This window comes from Pseudochaenichthys georgianus, chromosome 17 (assembly GCF_902827115.2).
Source record: "Pseudochaenichthys georgianus chromosome 17, fPseGeo1.2, whole genome shotgun sequence".
In the NCBI taxonomy this organism is placed as follows: domain Eukaryota; kingdom Metazoa; phylum Chordata; class Actinopteri; order Perciformes; family Channichthyidae; genus Pseudochaenichthys; species Pseudochaenichthys georgianus.
Window position 1 is genome coordinate 25524979 of NC_047519.1, and position 13999 is coordinate 25538977.

Sequence of the window (13999 nt, forward strand, 5' to 3'; positions counted from 1 at the left end):
TGTCACGGTGGAGTAATTGCTGGCAGCTTAATGAGGCGAGTGTCGCAGGATTCATCCCCTCTCACTGTACATCTGATGCTTCACTGCACACGGCATTACTGCCACAAACACGCCTTTATGTGCTGATGAAGCACTCACCTGATTATAAATGACTCCAAGTCGAATAAACCTAGGAAATCATTTTAGAGATAGTGTAGAGAGAAAAAAAAGGAAACGTCTCCAATGTTGTCAGGTCAGACTAAAAACAAAAGACGAGAACTCATCTTATTTCTCTCGCATGACCCCAGCTGTTCATTAAACGAACCGCGGAGCTGCAGTAGCAGCACGGCAGAGAAACAATCAGGTGTACTATCACCATGGCAAATTACTTTGCTTTCTTCCCTCAGCAGACAAAGTCTCATCCCACACTTGAAATGTGAATATTTTTCTCGCAGCAATGTATCTGTCATTTAAGCAAATGATACGATAAGAGCAATTATGGAGTGAGAGAAGGCTTCCAGGTAATAGCTGATGAAACATGGGGGTCTGTTGTCTAAGCCCTGCAATCCAAACAGAAACTAATTTGAATTCAACAGGGTAAGAAACGACGTAGGCAGCAGGAGAGGAAACAACACAAGGGATAAGCAGGTGCCTGGGTCAATGGCACTTGTAAGCTCATCAAAGGATTCATCTTCCATGTTTTTCTTACTGTCAACGAATTGCATGAATAGACTAAGAGACTAACAACCTATTACTTTATCTCTTCCTGATCTGAGGCACTCCAAGCCAAATGACTTCCACTGAACATGTATTTATTTGAAAATGGGTTAATGTGTGTCTCAGAGGTCATATGAATATACCGATTCTACTTTACATGGTCAGGAGAATCACACATTAATATAAAGTTAATTAAGACTTCATTGAATTCATGAACAATGTACTGCTGCTACTATTCAATTGATGAGTTTGAACCATCCGGGTTATTCCTTGTTATGAATGTGGTCAGAAATGAAAGTAAATCCAAATACAAACATTCCCCCTTTGGTTAAAGATGTTTTATAATCCAAGGACTTCAGGCGACTAGTTTAGAAAACTTGATTATATAAGTAGTTCAGCACTTAACACATCATATGAACAGCGCAGAACACCAATGATTGAGATGCGAATAAGAACTGCAATAAAACCAAATTGAAGACACCAATCAAATGGTGCATTTCACTAAATCTGTCAACCAAATGTAGATGGTTCCAAACCAATACACACACACACACACACACACACACACACACACACACACACACACACACACACACACACACACACACACACACACACACACACACACACACACACACACACACACACACACACACACACACACACACACACACACACACACACACACACACACACACACACACACACACACACACACACACACACTCACACACACTCACTCTAGTTTGTGCCATGTGTGTGTGCGTCCCCCACCAGCAATCCCAGACTGTCCAAGGCCTGGTTGAGCCACACCGAGGCCATCTGCCACTGTGGCTCTCACCAGCTCATGTGTTGTCTCCAAGTTATGAAAGTAAAAAGGACAGTTGCTTCACGGTGACATTGATGGAGGTCAAAGCAAGGAGAGCTCAGCCTGGAAATCCTTAAAGTGGTCATTACAGTGAACATAAACCTCTTATCGCCACAACAATTGTCTGTTCAATTGTGAAAAACCATAAATCACTTGTGTGCCCCGTCTGCGATGCCAGGGTAATTCTGACAGATCTCACCAGCGTGCCAGTATTCACAGAGTAATCTCGGGGGCACGGCCTCCTTACCAGCTGCTCGCCTCGGGGTCCCCATCCAGCAAACTGCAGGACAGCTTCGTGCACTTCGGGGGGCTTCAAAGGCCAAGTCTCCCTGTGGAGGCAAGACATTAAAAAAACAATAACATATTTGTCTGTGTTTGCGCTACATGCACAATACAGTATGCATCTGACCACGAATGCACAGTCAGAGGAAGGAAGTCGTGTGTGTTTTTTGGGATTGTTCTCTCAATGTAGGCTTCATCAATCATCCATATCCTTTTTTTAGCACAAGCTGACTTTGCTTGGCTCACTACAAATACAGAACAGTGGGGCAATAAGCAGACAAGGATGGATGAAAGGCTAAAAACAGGCAGGCTGAACACGGCGCACAAAACTAATTGGGCTTTAATGCGTTCACACAAAGTCAGAGAAACAGGTAAAGGGGACTGAGGGCAGTGAACTGTCAACAGGAGGTCAGGCTGAGGGCAGATTAGCGTCCAGTCGCAGATCTGAGAGGCACACAGACACAGGGCGGACCAAATCATTGTTTTGCGATTCCCAAATCAAGACTTTTTAGTTCAAAGATATAATGCCCTTTTCACCAAATGTAATGCCATTTTTGACCCACATGTTTGACATCCGCATTGTCATATCATGGGTAATATCAATAAGCACTGTTTTTTGTGAATCTCCACAGCAAGGTGCTTTAGACTGGAGAAAACGTACTAGTCATCAGATCCTATGAATATATTTAAGTACAGGGTCCAAACATATCAAAAACACCGTTGCTTTATTATAAGTCGCAGTAATTATTTTATCTAAAGAAGTTTAGAATATTCAAATCTGTTGTTTCAGTCTGAGTCAAGTCCACACATCTGCTATACAGACAGTAAAAGGATCAAAGCAACCGACAATTCAAGAGATACAACACAAGTGGTTCTTACTGTGTCACAAGGCTGTAAATAATGTACTTGGCCAGATAGGAGTGTTGGTAGATCTGCAAAGACAAACATCATTAAGAGAGCTGACATCTGCAGCAGACATTTCAGCTCCAACGTTTATAGTTCATCTGTTTTCTACATTGCGAGATATACGGCTTATCCCCAAATGCATGAACAAAATCCAAAGCATCCTGCTCTGGAAAGTGAAAACATGCACTATGTCTAATTTCTACAAATGTTAAATAGTCCATTGTCAAATTCATTTGAGACTGGAAATACAAGTATTGAAATTACAGCCAAACCTGTATTACAAATGTGTGGATCTTCTTTCCCATTAGATTATGAAAAATATTCAAAGACATTTCAACATTGTGTGAATTGTTCGAAAGAAAAACCTTTTGGGGTCATTCATTTCATGTGTTTGCCAATTGTGTTATTGTATTTAGTTTTTGTTGCACACAAACTATGTGTTTGCTTTGTTTTGCTGCATTTCATATCACTCCAACAGATATTTACAAAAGAAAATAATTGAAGGACAAAATGAAATGTTTCCAGGTATCACTCTCAGTGTTTCTTACCGGCTTCACCTCAAAGGCGAACAACACGTGTTGCATGTCAGGAGACACCTGGTACCTTGCGGCTCTGGATCTGTCCTGCATGGAGAAAATAAAAATGGTAGTGAGTGAAACACCCACTACAGCAGCAGGAGAGAGTCCAATTACTACGCTTGAAGATGGAGCGAGAGGATACTCACAAACAACTGGTTCAGCACGACGACCGTTCTCTCCTCTGTGTGAACATTCAGCTTCACAACATCTCCTTCCCTTGTACGATACAGCAGCTCGTTGTCTGTAATGGCAAAATACAAATCAACCAATCAGGGAGGTGTGGGGGAAACTTCTGTAGCAATTGGAAACAGGACTCAGAGAGGCACAAGGAGAGCTGGAGCTTTGATGGCAAACACTGGTGGTTTATTTGGAGTTACGGCCGGAGGATTGACAAGACGGTGGCCACGAGTTGACACAGCGGTTGCCAAACCAATTCTGAAGAACTCTTTCTGTAGCTCGAGGTTTTAACTAGTTCGGAGTGTACAGTAAACTACCTCATGGCGGCTTGTGCTCTGTCATAGACTAGCAACAACAATGCGCCCGAGCTGCCCCTCCTAAAGAGAGATAGCAGCAATACCCAAGGCCGTAGACCCATGCCATGAGAAAGGAGACAGTGAGAGGAGAAAATGATTAACTGTGTTGAAGGTTGAATACCTAAGCAAATGATTAAGTGTGTATCCTCCTTCTCAACCTTTATCGATTGTCTTGAGTAAGCAATATTGCTATTAAACCTGCAGTAACTAACCATTTTTAAAGTTGTTACCCTATTATTCGTTTTTTATATGATGCAAAAGTATTATTTTTGGGTTATGTATAATTAAATGTTTACTTTTATAATACTATTTTTTTTGCATATGGTTATAACCTTTTGGATGTCTGATTTCTAAGGACAGGCCTTGATTTATTGTTGGACAATAACTAATGTGGCTTGGTTATTCCTCTTCACACTGGATTGGATTAAAATGTATTCTTTTTATGATGATGACAAGACTAAGACAGACACTGTTGGAAAAACAAACATTAACACATTTTTGTCCCACTCTGGGTAGTAAAACAACACATGACATATTGTGACCTTATTTATTGATCCAGGGAACAGTTGCTTCCATTAGACAGCAGATCCATTTGGAGTCGTGTTTCTGTCCAGCTGATGAACTCAAGTTCAATCTGGACTGTTTTAGCAATAATGTCTAGTTTATTGCCCCCTATGCTCCATGCTCCTGGCCTTCATGGTCAGAAAGGGTGTGGAGCTGCTCTGGTCCATTCTAACTTTTATTTTCCTACAGCTAATTCGTAGCAAAGTGCAAAGTATCGGTATGTGTGGGAGTATGTCTAGTGGTGACTTCTGAGAAGTTGAGATGCTTTGTGATTGTGCTGCAAACCCATTTCCCCACAGGGACCAAGAGAGTATCTACGTATCTATTGATCCTTCTAAACAGGAAGTGAGTGTGTGATGTGTCCAGGCTCCAACGACTGGTATGCTGCTGCTGTGCTACTCTGAAGAAAAGTCTCCTCATTAAAATGCCAGACTTTCTTCCTCTGGTTACCTTTGCGATACAAAGCCAGTTGTTTCAAAGATTTAACTCTAATGTGCACATTTTCCATTTGTTTGAAGGACGTGCTAAGGTGGAACACATCCCTCTTTTCTAGCGTTCTCCTCATCATTCCCGTCACATCTTTTTGTGACAGTGGAAATGTTTAACTTGCAGAGCTGCACAGTTTGCTCTGTTTCATTGTATTGCTAAAACTTAGTGAAGAGGGACCCAAAAGAGAAAACGTCAGTTCATTATGGGAACTGTACTGACGGCAAATCCATTTAATTTGATCAGAGCGAGAGTCAAGACAAATAATGGGGCTTTAGTTTCTTAAATGTAGATGTTTTCATGGTTGGACATTATATTAGTGTGTTTCTGTGTTATATAAATGAGAGACAGCAGCAGTCCGTTGTTTCAGAGATGAGTCTAAAAGTTGATATCCTTTGTCTTTGGCTCTGGCTGTGTGAGAAACTCCGAGGTGAGTCCAAAGACTACTAAGGCAAGCGGTGATCAAAGAGCAACGAGGATCAATTACGCACTCCTGTGAAAGAAGCCCACACAATATTGATGAGGGCTACTGAAGTGTGAGCTTGTCCCATTGGGTTTCTTATCAGAAGGTCATTAGCAGAAAATGGGAGTTGATTGCATTAAGTTAGTTGACAAGAGGCAATGTCAAACAATTGATTGCCGGAGTTTCGTCAGGTGCTGAGGACGTTGTAATCTCGCTCGTGAATGAAGGACACGGAGACACAGAACTTAAGTAATTATGCGTTAATGAGCCGCTAATGTAAGTAATCAGGGAGAGGGTCGGCACAGTGCAAAAAAAGGACGGATGTAAGGTCAGCATGTGTCTCTCATTCACATGTATGCATACATACAGATGTGAGGTTGCAGGTGTGATGGGAAGTCATTAGTAGAAACAAGTGCACAATGTTATTCCTATATGCAAGTCAGCTGGTGCATTGATGGATAAACTGTCTCTACACACGGCTGCTGTTGCTTTCTTTCAAGTGATTTGTGTTCTAACAAAACAAAAACGTTTTATAGTGGCAACTAATTCTAATGATCACAATACCTTTAGTTCTTTACAACAACTACTTCAAAGCTCTTTAATCCACTATTACCTTGGTCTATGTTTAATACTTCAAGGAACGAATAAGGATTAAAAAACAAACAACAACATGTCTTGTTTGCATTGAACAAGAAGATTACTATTATTTTATACATCTAATACTTAGGTAGATTTCAAATGTCCAGCTGTTGCTTTGTAAGGCTCTTTGTAACGGTAGTTTTTTTAAAAGGTGCTATATAAACAAAGCTATTTGAAAATGATTATTGTCAGGTGCAACATCTACCTTGAGTAGAAATCCTGAATAGTATTAAGATACAATTATTAGACGAGGGAAAAGATCCTCTTTTGGTTCTCTTTCTGGAGCTTTGATTGGCTCAGTTTTCTCTAAGGGAACTCCATGTAGTTTGAAGCTAATCGAAAAAGCTATCATGTGGCCCTTGGGCTAAGATCTCTCTGTTAAATAAAAAATATCATAACTCAAAAGATGATCAAATAAATAAAAGGGATTGGTCAACAACATCTGCCTGGAACCCAAAACCAGATCCAGATGTTAAAAGACCTTTTTATACACATTACTACACAATAATCATGATATGTGTATGTATTGTAACCGCTTCAGTGATCCCTGTTTCTTATTCAGGTGACAACCAGACATTTTGAAAATATGGGGTTATTTCAACAGATTAAGATAAAACATGAATGGGTGACGTTACCTGTAATACAAAGTGCAATTCATTTGTAGTAGAAGAAGAAGTTGTACTACCAACACAGAATGCCTCTGTTTCACCAAAGTGCAACATGACATTCACTCAGTAGCAGTGATTCAGTTCATCATGGAGAGCCAAATAAAAACATATATTTCAGATACTTTTCCTGTCGAACACCAGAGGGCACTAAGTCATCTGATCCAGCGTTTCTGAGCACAGATGGCAGCTAGTGTGAAGGTCACAGAGGTCACAGCAGACCTGCTCTACTGTACATCTGTGTTTATGAATTCCTTATTACCGAACCAGTAGCGCATCACATGCTGAATTTGTAGTTTGTCCAAAATGAGCTTGAACTCGCTGCATATGTTTGCCATGGAAACAGAGAGAGCTGTAATGGACTGATAGAAACATATGTAAACAATTATTTTACCTGCGTCAAAGAATCCTATACTCACATTTATATGCAGGTATATACCGGTAGCTATAGAAACAGGTAGGTTGTATGGCTTGCCTGCAGAGAAACGATTGTTAATGTGGTTTCCGTGAGACTGAAGAAAGTGAATTTTATATTTTATTGCTGATTTGTATCCATAAAGCTCCAGTGTTATAGCGTCCAAACTACCTCACAACTCTTTTCCCATTTAAATCTTGTTTCTGCAATAACTATTTCTCCTTATATCTCCCGTCTGTTCACATCTAACGTAGCAGCATTAGTTTCAGTGGTTTGATCTGCAAACTGCCCTGAAGGTAGATATTTGATTCCTCTAAGAAACTTTAAAGCTTTAACTATCCGATGTTTATCACGACTCTCCCAATTGTTCTTATTAATGCTACTTTATGCTAGATCGTTGGTTCATTGACTAAGAATGTCTTTTATTCTCTCAAATGAAAAGAAAGTTACTAAATTATGACCATAAGCTGATTCATTCACTCCCAATTTGCTTCTGGATGTTTTAAATCTGCCAACCTGAATGCCAGAGGAAGGATTCATGTTCTCAACTGTGCAACTAAAGTCCTAAGAATCCTTTATTAGTTTCCTATACTATAAGATGAAGTGGCATCGTGTGCTTGATTTGAATATATGTTGGAGTTGGGCATCTCTTATGTGCTCAACACACAAGAAACAGCTTCTATATCTACAGTATATGAACAAATCATAACTGTGGGTCTGATTCAAATGCAGATGGTACATTTGGAGTTAAGGAAAATAAAAATGCCTATCATAATGTGTCTGGATATGTTCTGCGTTTTGACACGTGAGACAGATGCCGAATGTCACACTGTTCACTCACCGCTGAGCCACCTGGCGTCTGGGTCGTGGATTTGAAGGTCTGGACCAAAAACATCCTCTATAGTCACTTTCTTCTTAAGGGCGAGGCTGTCATCTTCACCTGTCGAGCGCATCAGACAAATAAATAAACAAGCATGAATTACATGTGACGTACAGCAGCTCTATGCAAGTGTCTGGAGGAGGATTTTCTGGAAGAAGTTGTCCTTTAATCTTATTAATATTTTCAAGCATCAGAGTTTGCTAGTTTCAGAGGAAAACACTGAAGAAATCCTTTGATTTGTTCTTCTTTAGTTGCATTGCTCAGGGGGCTCCAGAGAATGTCACCACCTCACTATTTTATAACCCTCTTCTTTCTGTAGAAATCACCTCCAACAACTTTTGCCCACTATAGATCGAGCAATTTAGAACAAGGTACAAACAAGAAAGAGGCCTCTGGTGTTGCACTATTGATCTGAGAGCGTAAGTTCACATCTGCCTGCTTTGTTTTTCAGCAGCGGGGGAACCATTCCTTTCATCAACAACACCCCAAATGAGATCTGCAGCTGACAGCTGAGCTGTAGGTGGAGCATATAAGAGCGGTGCACCAGTGGGTTAGTGTGGATGTGAGAAAGAGAGCATGTGTGAGTTATTTAAGTATCTTATATACCTTAACTCAGGAAACAAGCGTCAGACACGAGCTGTCGAGATGGCTGACAGTCGAGAGCTACTGCATAAAACAGCCCGTTGACAGGGTCTTCGCCAGGCTTCACGTTATGACTTAGCGGAGAGATTTGAGTGTGCAAATACGATGTCAGACATTCGAAAGCGTACGGCTTGAAAAATCAGAGCATTTCTCTTGTCTTCTAAGAGAGAGAGGGGAGAAAGGTTTCCATCACGAGGCAAATGGTATATCTGATGCTGTGCCAAACCGACAAATAGTAGGAGCCATTACGGCATAATCATCTCCATTAAACAGGCCTGAATGGAATTACGCATTAAAAGGCCGATTACCTAGAGGGAGGATGACCCCGCCTTTGTGTAAAGCCCGTAAACAATCCCACACAGGAGAAGCTTATCATCTGCTAAACCTTGACTCCCTCAAACAAGGTTAGAATATTAGAATAGCTGCCTGTGATCTGAGAGAAAGCAGAGGAGAAAGAGGATTCATCCGAGTTATGTATGCAATATAGGTGTGTAAAATATGTGTAAACTGAGGCATGCAGTGTGTGGTGTACGTGTCGATCAATATAATTTGTTTTTTAGAAGGCAATCTTAAAAATGTCATTTATAAATGAATATAACAACCATATAACATTTGGCACACTGTACTGTATCAGATGATTTTCACACGCTATGTGTTTTATGATCCATCCATCAGACGCATGTTTCACATTTTATAATTAAAATAATCTATAAAGGGCAGATTGTTGGCAGAATTATGTGGTGTGTGAAATGTTTTGTTGTTAATTCAAAGCTTTGTGAAGAATATACTCTGATAGCACAGTGAAGACACTATTCAGGGAAATCATGTACATCTCAGTCGTTGGTTTGTTATCAAAACGTCTCAGAAACGTAACATATTGTAACTATATTCAGTTGGGTGTGAAGTAGGGCTGAACGATATATCGTGTCATGGCGATAACCGCGATATGCGCATGCGCGATATTCACATCGCAGGGACGTGCGATTTTATGATTTTTTTTTATTAATATTTTTTTTTTTCATTTTTTTTTTTTATGACCTGCGATATTAAGTAGGTAAATTAACTCAAACACGTCATGTTACAATTATTTTGCTGCTTGCTACAAAAGGAAAACTTGCGCGGCTCTCATGTCAGGGGCTTAAGTGAGTGACATGCAGGCTCTGCATGCACAGCAAACCACCAATCACAATCATTCTTGATCAGATCACAGCAGGCCCCGCTAGTTTGCAGACCATCAAAACACCGGTAAAAAATGAGCGAGGGACAGGAGGACAATACCGGCGAGAATGAAGATTTACTTCCAAGAAGAAAAGCAACATCTGCCATCTGGAACTATTTTGGATACAAAAAGGTTCTTCTCTTCTTCATTCACAGATGAACCCCCTTATTTGAGGGCAAGCAACATGCATTATCATGACATGTTAGATCATGACTTAAGGTACCAGTTAAGATCCAGACGTCCGAGACTAAAATCCTTCATCCGGTTAAATATAGTTAAAAAAAAACGCATTATTGCAGGGGAAAAAAATATCGCAATGTCAGTTTTTTTCAATATCGTGCAGCCCTAGTGTGAAGTCTTGATGACAATTTGGTGAGAATACAGAGATTAAAAAGAAGGGCTATTTCACACATTTCCAAAATGTTCCCATGAATCTACAATACTAACTTTGGCACACTGTATTGTAAAAAAGCTATAGCCAGACAAGGGCCTTTGATGATTTGGATGAAAGTTGCAACATTTATTTTACATCCAAATACAAAAATATGTTTTAAGTCTTGCTTTACACACTTGCCAACATTAGTTTGTATGAGATTAGAGAAGGTTTGTGGATGTGCAGAATAGAAAAACTGTTGGTCTGAGGCATGAATGCCAGACGACCATGCATCACACAGACCTCTAAAACCCTTCTTTTTGCTGCGCTACATAAAAGGAAAAACAACTTCCTACGTTGACGTGAACATGCATTTGATGTAAATTGTGGAAGATATTGAAGTGTCTGTTATTTTGTATATATTGATTGTTGTGCTTTCATTTATGTCTTTAATATGTACAAATGTGTCAGTTGATTGTGTAATGTATGAGGGGCCGTACAGGCCGTAATTCATACTGGTCCTCTCACGCACATACATTCTCCTTATACATACATACATTTTCACTCTTACACACATATATTCTCCTTTTACATCCATACATTTTCACTCTTACACACATACATTCTCCTTTCACATACATACATTTTCACTCTCACACACGTATATATTTACACTCACACATTAATACATTTTGCTCTCATATTATCATATGTCAATGCACACATTCATATATTGTCACTCACACATTCATACATTTTGTTCTCATATTCATATATTTTAATGCTCATATTTATACATTTTGCTATCATGCACATTCATTCAATGTTTACATTTAATATTATAAATAATATATGCATGTATGAAGACAATGTATGTATGCAAGAGAAGAATGTATGTATGTATGAAGACAATGTATGTATGCAAGAGAAGAATGTGTGTATGTATGAAGACAATATATGTGTATGTGTGAGAGAAAGTATAGTGGAAACTATAGGTTACTTACGTAACCCCAGTTCTCAGAGTAACATGAAGTGAGATGTCTCACTATGGGATGCCCCTCATCGCGGAGCAAACAGAAGCATCAATCTCATTACGCCAATCCTGATTGGCTGGTGATCTTGACGTCAGCGTCAGGGGAAATCACTCCCTATAAGTAGCTTGCGCCACAACGCATTCGTCATTCAAAATAAGCACCTCTTCTCGCTTCACCATAGCAAGGAGGGCCGTCTGGTGAGACATCTCATTTCATGTTACTCAGAGAACTGGGGTTACGTAAGTAACCTATAGTTCTCATTCATAACACTCCATTCGATGTCTCACTATGGGATATTGTAGCTCCCGTATTGCCAGATGAGCTTATCTCGAAAATCACTGATCAACCAGAATTTAACAGGTAGAGTCCTGACTCAACAAGGTGCCCAGCACTGCTCGGGCCATGCTTGGAGCGGAGACGTCTAGCCTGTAAAAGCGGACAAAAGTGAGCGGCGAGGACCAGCTCGCCGCTGCACAGATGTCTTGGATGGAAACACCCTTGAACAAAGCCCAGGAAGTAGCCAGGCCCCGAGTCGAGTGAGCCTGCAGACCCGAAGGTGCTTGCAAATTCTGACTCGTATACTGTAGGCCAAAGCAATTGCCTCCACAATCCAGTGTGAGAGCCGTTGCTTAGTAACAGGCTTGCCCTTGTGAGGGTTAGCCCAGGACACGAAGAGTTGGTCAGTAAGACGAAGCTCCTTTGATCTGTCCATATATGTGTGTAATGCCCGGACTGGACACAACAGATCCTGCTGCTGCTCCCCGGAGGAAACCAGCGGCGGAGGAAATGCCTCAATGTCAATTGGGGTACACGAACCAACCACCTTTGGTGTAAAGGCAGGGTTGGGCTTCAACAACACTCTCGTTTGCCCTGGGGTAAACTGAGTGCATGAGGGATGTACAGACAGTGCATGAATATCGCTGACCCGCTTGGCGGATGCCAGGGCCAGTAACAGCACTGTCTTGAGTGACAGATGTTCTATTTCGTCCCTACTGACCGCCAGAGGCGGTGCTTTAGCACTGGATATGTCCATCGCGCGCATGCGCAGCTCGAGTACCAATAACAACAAAGTCACCTGTGACCCACGTGACACCGGCTATATCAGCCGGTATTGTCAGAGGATCTGTTCCTTTTCATCTTCTCGCTGCGCGAGGGTACCGTGGCTACGTTTTCGTAGCCTACAGCGTTCAGGTTTGAACGTTTGATCGGAGGGATTTCTCTGCAAACAGCTGGCCGCGTGAAGCTTCGCGACTGACAGTCGGGGCTACGGGTCGTTAGACGCGTCCTCCAGGAGCTGCGCCGGCTGTGCAGAGCCTCGACAGACAGGTTTGTGTCAGCTTGTTGCTGGTGATGGCTGTGTTTCCACACCCGCTCCCAGCCAAGTTGTCCTGATTACCGTCTTATTGTTTGTGGCTTAGACTTTCTGGTGACGACAGTGTTCCCGCTTCCTCTCCCATAAAGTTGCCCTTATGCTCTTTTGAAAGTTCTGCTTGTGGCGTTGTGCCCGAGCTATCATTAGCATTTGAGTCCCAGCTTTGGCTGCGTCCCTCATTCGATTTAGTATGGAAAGCCAAGAGTGTCATACTTTAAACCCGTTTTTCGTTTAGATGCAGAAAGTAAGGTAAGTACTTTCTATTTTCTAGAAGCTATTATCTGGTCTTAACATTTGTGTTCTGACTTGGTCGCTTGATTGTTAGCAGCAGCCGCTTGGCTAACACCTTGCTGTTGAGCTTAACTATTAACTCAGGGCAGTGCTCCCGCTCCCTGTAGCATAGGGTTTGATTGCAGTAGTGCTAGTTCGTTGTATTACTGCTCCTAGTACTAGACTCCTAGCACTAGGATGATATGCAGAGAACATCTTCACGGCGGGTGCTGTGTGCTCGGCATGTGCGGTTACTACTGTAACCAGACACGGTTCTATGCGGGCTGTTCTCTTTCTTAGAAGCTAATTATCTGGTCTTAACATTGTGTTCTGACTTGGTTGCTTGATTGTTAGCAGCAGCCGCTTGGCTAACACCTTGCATGTACGGTTAAGCTTCATTATTTAACTCAGCCGGTGAGGGCAGTGCTCTCGCTGCTGCTCCCGGTAAACGCATGGTATGGTTGCAGTAGCGGTATATCGTGGTATTTACTGCTCCTAGTACTAGACTCCTAGCACTAGGACGATATGCAGAGAACAATCTTCACTGTGTGTGCCGTGTGCTCTGCATGTATGGCCATTAAGGAGGATTTCATCCTCCCAATATTATATTGTCTAGTGGGCAGCCGTTGGCTGACACTTTTAGGCACCGGCCACAGTTACTATTGTAACTAAGGTTCAGCAGCCGCTCGGCTAACGTCTTGCGTATACTGTTAGCTTCTTTATTTTACCCAGCTAGGTGAAGGCAGTGCTCTCGCTCCCGCTCCCTCTACCGGTAATGCGGATGTAGCTACATCCCTTTTTCTGTTCGGCGAGTAGTAGCACCGCTCTACTCTTCCCGTTCAGCAGGTGTGTTCCCGCACCCGCTCCCGGTTACACTGCATCTGGCGTTCGACTCTAACTTAACCAGTGAAGGCAGTTCTCGCCCCCACTCCTGGTAGATGCCAAACGGCCTCGTTTTTCCATTAAGCAGGTAGCCGGTGAAGGCTGTGTTCCCGCACCCGCTCCCGGTTACACTGCATCTGGCATTCGTCTCTAACTCAACCAGTGAAGGCAGTTCTCGCCCCCGCTCCTGGTAGACGCCAAACCGCCTTGTTTTTTCTGTTAAGCAGGTAGC

At 41.9% G+C, this 13999-nt stretch overlaps 1 protein-coding gene across 3 annotated transcripts in view; it reads right to left on the reverse strand.

Annotated features, from left to right (window-relative positions):
- The window catches only part of LOC117462885 (A-type potassium channel modulatory protein DPP6-like), a 110594-nt gene that overhangs the window by 16678 nt on the left and 79917 nt on the right, over positions 1-13999 (reverse strand). For all 3 annotated transcript variants that reach the window (XM_034105246.2, XM_034105243.2, XM_034105245.2), the window contains exons 3-7: positions 7937-8035; positions 3477-3571; positions 3301-3375; positions 2726-2778; positions 1812-1893 (exon numbers count right to left, since the gene is read on the reverse strand). In XM_034105246.2, coding sequence (XP_033961137.1) covers positions 1812-1893; positions 2726-2778; positions 3301-3375; positions 3477-3571; positions 7937-8035 — 404 coding nt within the window. The remainder of the gene's footprint in view (positions 1-1811; positions 1894-2725; positions 2779-3300; positions 3376-3476; positions 3572-7936; positions 8036-13999) is intronic.